General features: G+C 45.4%; 1 protein-coding gene across 1 annotated transcript; it reads left to right on the top strand.

Annotated features, from left to right (window-relative positions):
• Nucleotides 1-2,109: 2,109 nt before the first annotated feature.
• On the top strand, nucleotides 2,110-2,694 carry LOC147218252 (transmembrane protein 252-like). Its single transcript, XM_086174375.1, has 2 exons — nucleotides 2,110-2,381; nucleotides 2,472-2,694. Exons 1-2 carry the CDS (start codon nucleotides 2,110-2,112, stop codon nucleotides 2,692-2,694), a joined length of 495 nt encoding a protein of 164 aa, XP_086030501.1.

Genomic DNA, 2,694 nt, shown 5'->3' with positions numbered 1-2,694 from the left:
AGCACCGCTGTTGCAGACATCCCGCCCGCTCTGTCTCTCTCACACTTTTGCAGGTAAAAACGTTTCTCTTTCAGGACTTTTTACTGCGCTGATGCCCCAGATCAGGTTGGCAGCAAGTTAGGCTATGCAGTGTGTGTGTGTGTGTACGTTTGTGTCTTTGTCCAAAAAAAAAAAAAAAAAACCCTCACTAACCCAATCTTACTGTTCTGTATATTTCCTGTGCATCGTATATTTGCAAGTGTATTTGCAGTCCCTATGTCCTCTATTGTAAGTCGCTTTGGATAAAAGCGTCTGCCAAATGCAATGTAATGTAATGTAATGTAATGTTTTCCTTCACCCTTTCTTTCTTTCAACCCCGACCGGTTGAGGCAGAAGGCCGCCCACATCGAACCTGAGGTGAAAATTCAGTGTTTCCCCGGGGGGAGCGCCGGGTTCCTGTAAATCATCTTTAAGAGAGCGGTGTAATGGGAAAGTGTCATCGGGCAACCGATCGGGCCCCGTATCCGTGAAATCTGATGGGACATTTTCGATGTGAACAGCGACACGAGTGAGATGCATGGCTGTGTCAGGCTGGACATCCAGGATGTGCAAAGGAGTCGTCTTTGGCGAGAACGTGAACAACCCATCTCTTCAACGGGGTGGTCACTGCGTAGGTGATAACAAGCTGATAACGTCCGATGCACGGTTTCACTACCCGTTTTTATCTTCCTGTCCCCGCTGATACTTCGGGTTAGTGGAAACGCTGTGTCATGGGTTTGGCAATCGGCGCGCACGTCCCATTGTTGTGCAACACGGTCCCTTTTCATCTGCGCGGCGCAAAACTCGACGACGGCCGTATCGATGGCGGGGGGAACGTCAGTGACGGCGAACGTGAAAGCAATCGCGCGGGCATTAACGTGCACGGGGACATTGTTTCTCCTGCACGTTCACCATGTCACAAGGGTGACCTGGCTGAGACGTTTCAGGTGCATGCAGAAAATGCTTGCACGTGCAACATAACTGTTAGAGTATTCTTGTAACAGCTTAATAGAAACTGTCCCTCTGCAAAACTATGTATCACAAGAATGACTTGTTTTTACTATCATTAATAATACCAGTTCTATTTTTTCGATCTATATTAATTCAATTATTTTCTGAATAATTCCTGTTTTATTTTAGTATGATTACAATAAAACACTTTTTACTTACTTTTATTCTTCCTTAAATTATTTCTATTATTGTTGAAACTTGCTTTTAATTTTTCTTATCATTTATTATACAATGATGATGTTTATTATTACTATGGCTGATCCATATTCTATTGTTGATCTATATTTATTCAATTGTGTTTTTTAATATTTACTTATAATAATAAAACACTTTTTATTTACTTTTATTCATTTTTAAATATAAACTATTATTGTTGCAACTTAATTTTAATTTTTCTAATTTACTGCACAATGATGATTATTATTATCATTATTGTTATTATTATTTTTACAGGCTCGATATTTGGCTGGCAAACTGACAGAGGGCAGCAGGGAAAATAAAGCCTAGGCATTTAGTAAAATCTCCTTTTTTTTTATAAAAAAAAACATTTAGTTATTAATGTAATACAAGTTTTATAACTCACAAAATGTGCTCTTGTAATTTGATGTTCTATTTGTCCTGCGGCGACTGTGTGAGTGGATGGAAATGGATGATGAGAAATATTCTCAGCATGTCTTCTGTCCTTATGTCTGCATACGTGACATAATAAAATTGATATTTTGTGTATAAATGTCAAATATGACAGGTTTAAAGAGTTCTCGTCTCTGCCTCCTCACATGTATTTTTTGTGCATTTAATAAATATTCGAAATCCTTTTTTTAAAAAAAGGCCCATGTTTTTGCCTCGCCTTCGTCTCACCTGAGATTAATTCTGTGTTAATATACAACCGAGGAGGCAGGGACATCCCGGCCACCTCCCATTATCCCTGGAGATACAAAGACACATTCTGGCTCTCCCACGCCTTTCCATGCCGCTCTGCTGGCTGCGAGGATTTATTTCTTTCACAGAAACATCTCGGGGACGCGACTGGACTCTCCAGAAACCCACGGGTCGCTCGCTTCCACCCCGAAGCCGGAAAACATGACGATCGAAGGGAAGAAGCGGATGTGGTCTCTTCTCCGGATGTTGCTGCCCGTGGTGGGATTCTCCATGACCTGCGGCGGAGCCTACCTGATGTCCCTGCAGGGCGAGCGTACCGACGCCTGGAGCACGGCCCTGGCTTACACGCTGATCGCGTGCAGCTTCCCGATCATCCTCGTCGGCGTCTTCCTGACTATCTGCCAAAGCATGACCACCAAGATGTACCAGAGACGAGGGCTGGAGCGGCAGATCCGCGTCTACACCACCGACAGGTACGCCATGTCCACCGGGACATTAGCAAAACTAGAAATACTATATTTGGGCCTGCAAAAAGATCAAATTCCTCGTCTCCTCGCCCGCAGGCCCAGCTCCTACCCGCCGACCTACGAGGAGTCCCAGATCGCCGATGCCCGGCAGCAAACCGAGTGCGTGGTGGAGGTGGACGGGGTGCACGTGGAGCTCAACCTGGCCCCTCCGTTGTACACCCGAGACGGCAGCCAGACCCCGGACTGCAGCTGGAGCTGGGAGCGGCCCCCTCCCTACCGCCAGGCTGGCGCCGAGGAGCGCGGGGAGATGGTGCGTTGA

This window comes from Fistularia commersonii, chromosome 26 (assembly GCF_037954325.1).
Source record: "Fistularia commersonii isolate RoL2024-O1a breed Wild chromosome 26, RoL_Fcom_v1.0, whole genome shotgun sequence".
Lineage (NCBI taxonomy): Eukaryota > Metazoa > Chordata > Actinopteri > Syngnathiformes > Fistulariidae > Fistularia > Fistularia commersonii.
Note: the sequence above shows the minus strand (reverse complement) of the source record. Positions and strands in the feature narration are given on the sequence as shown.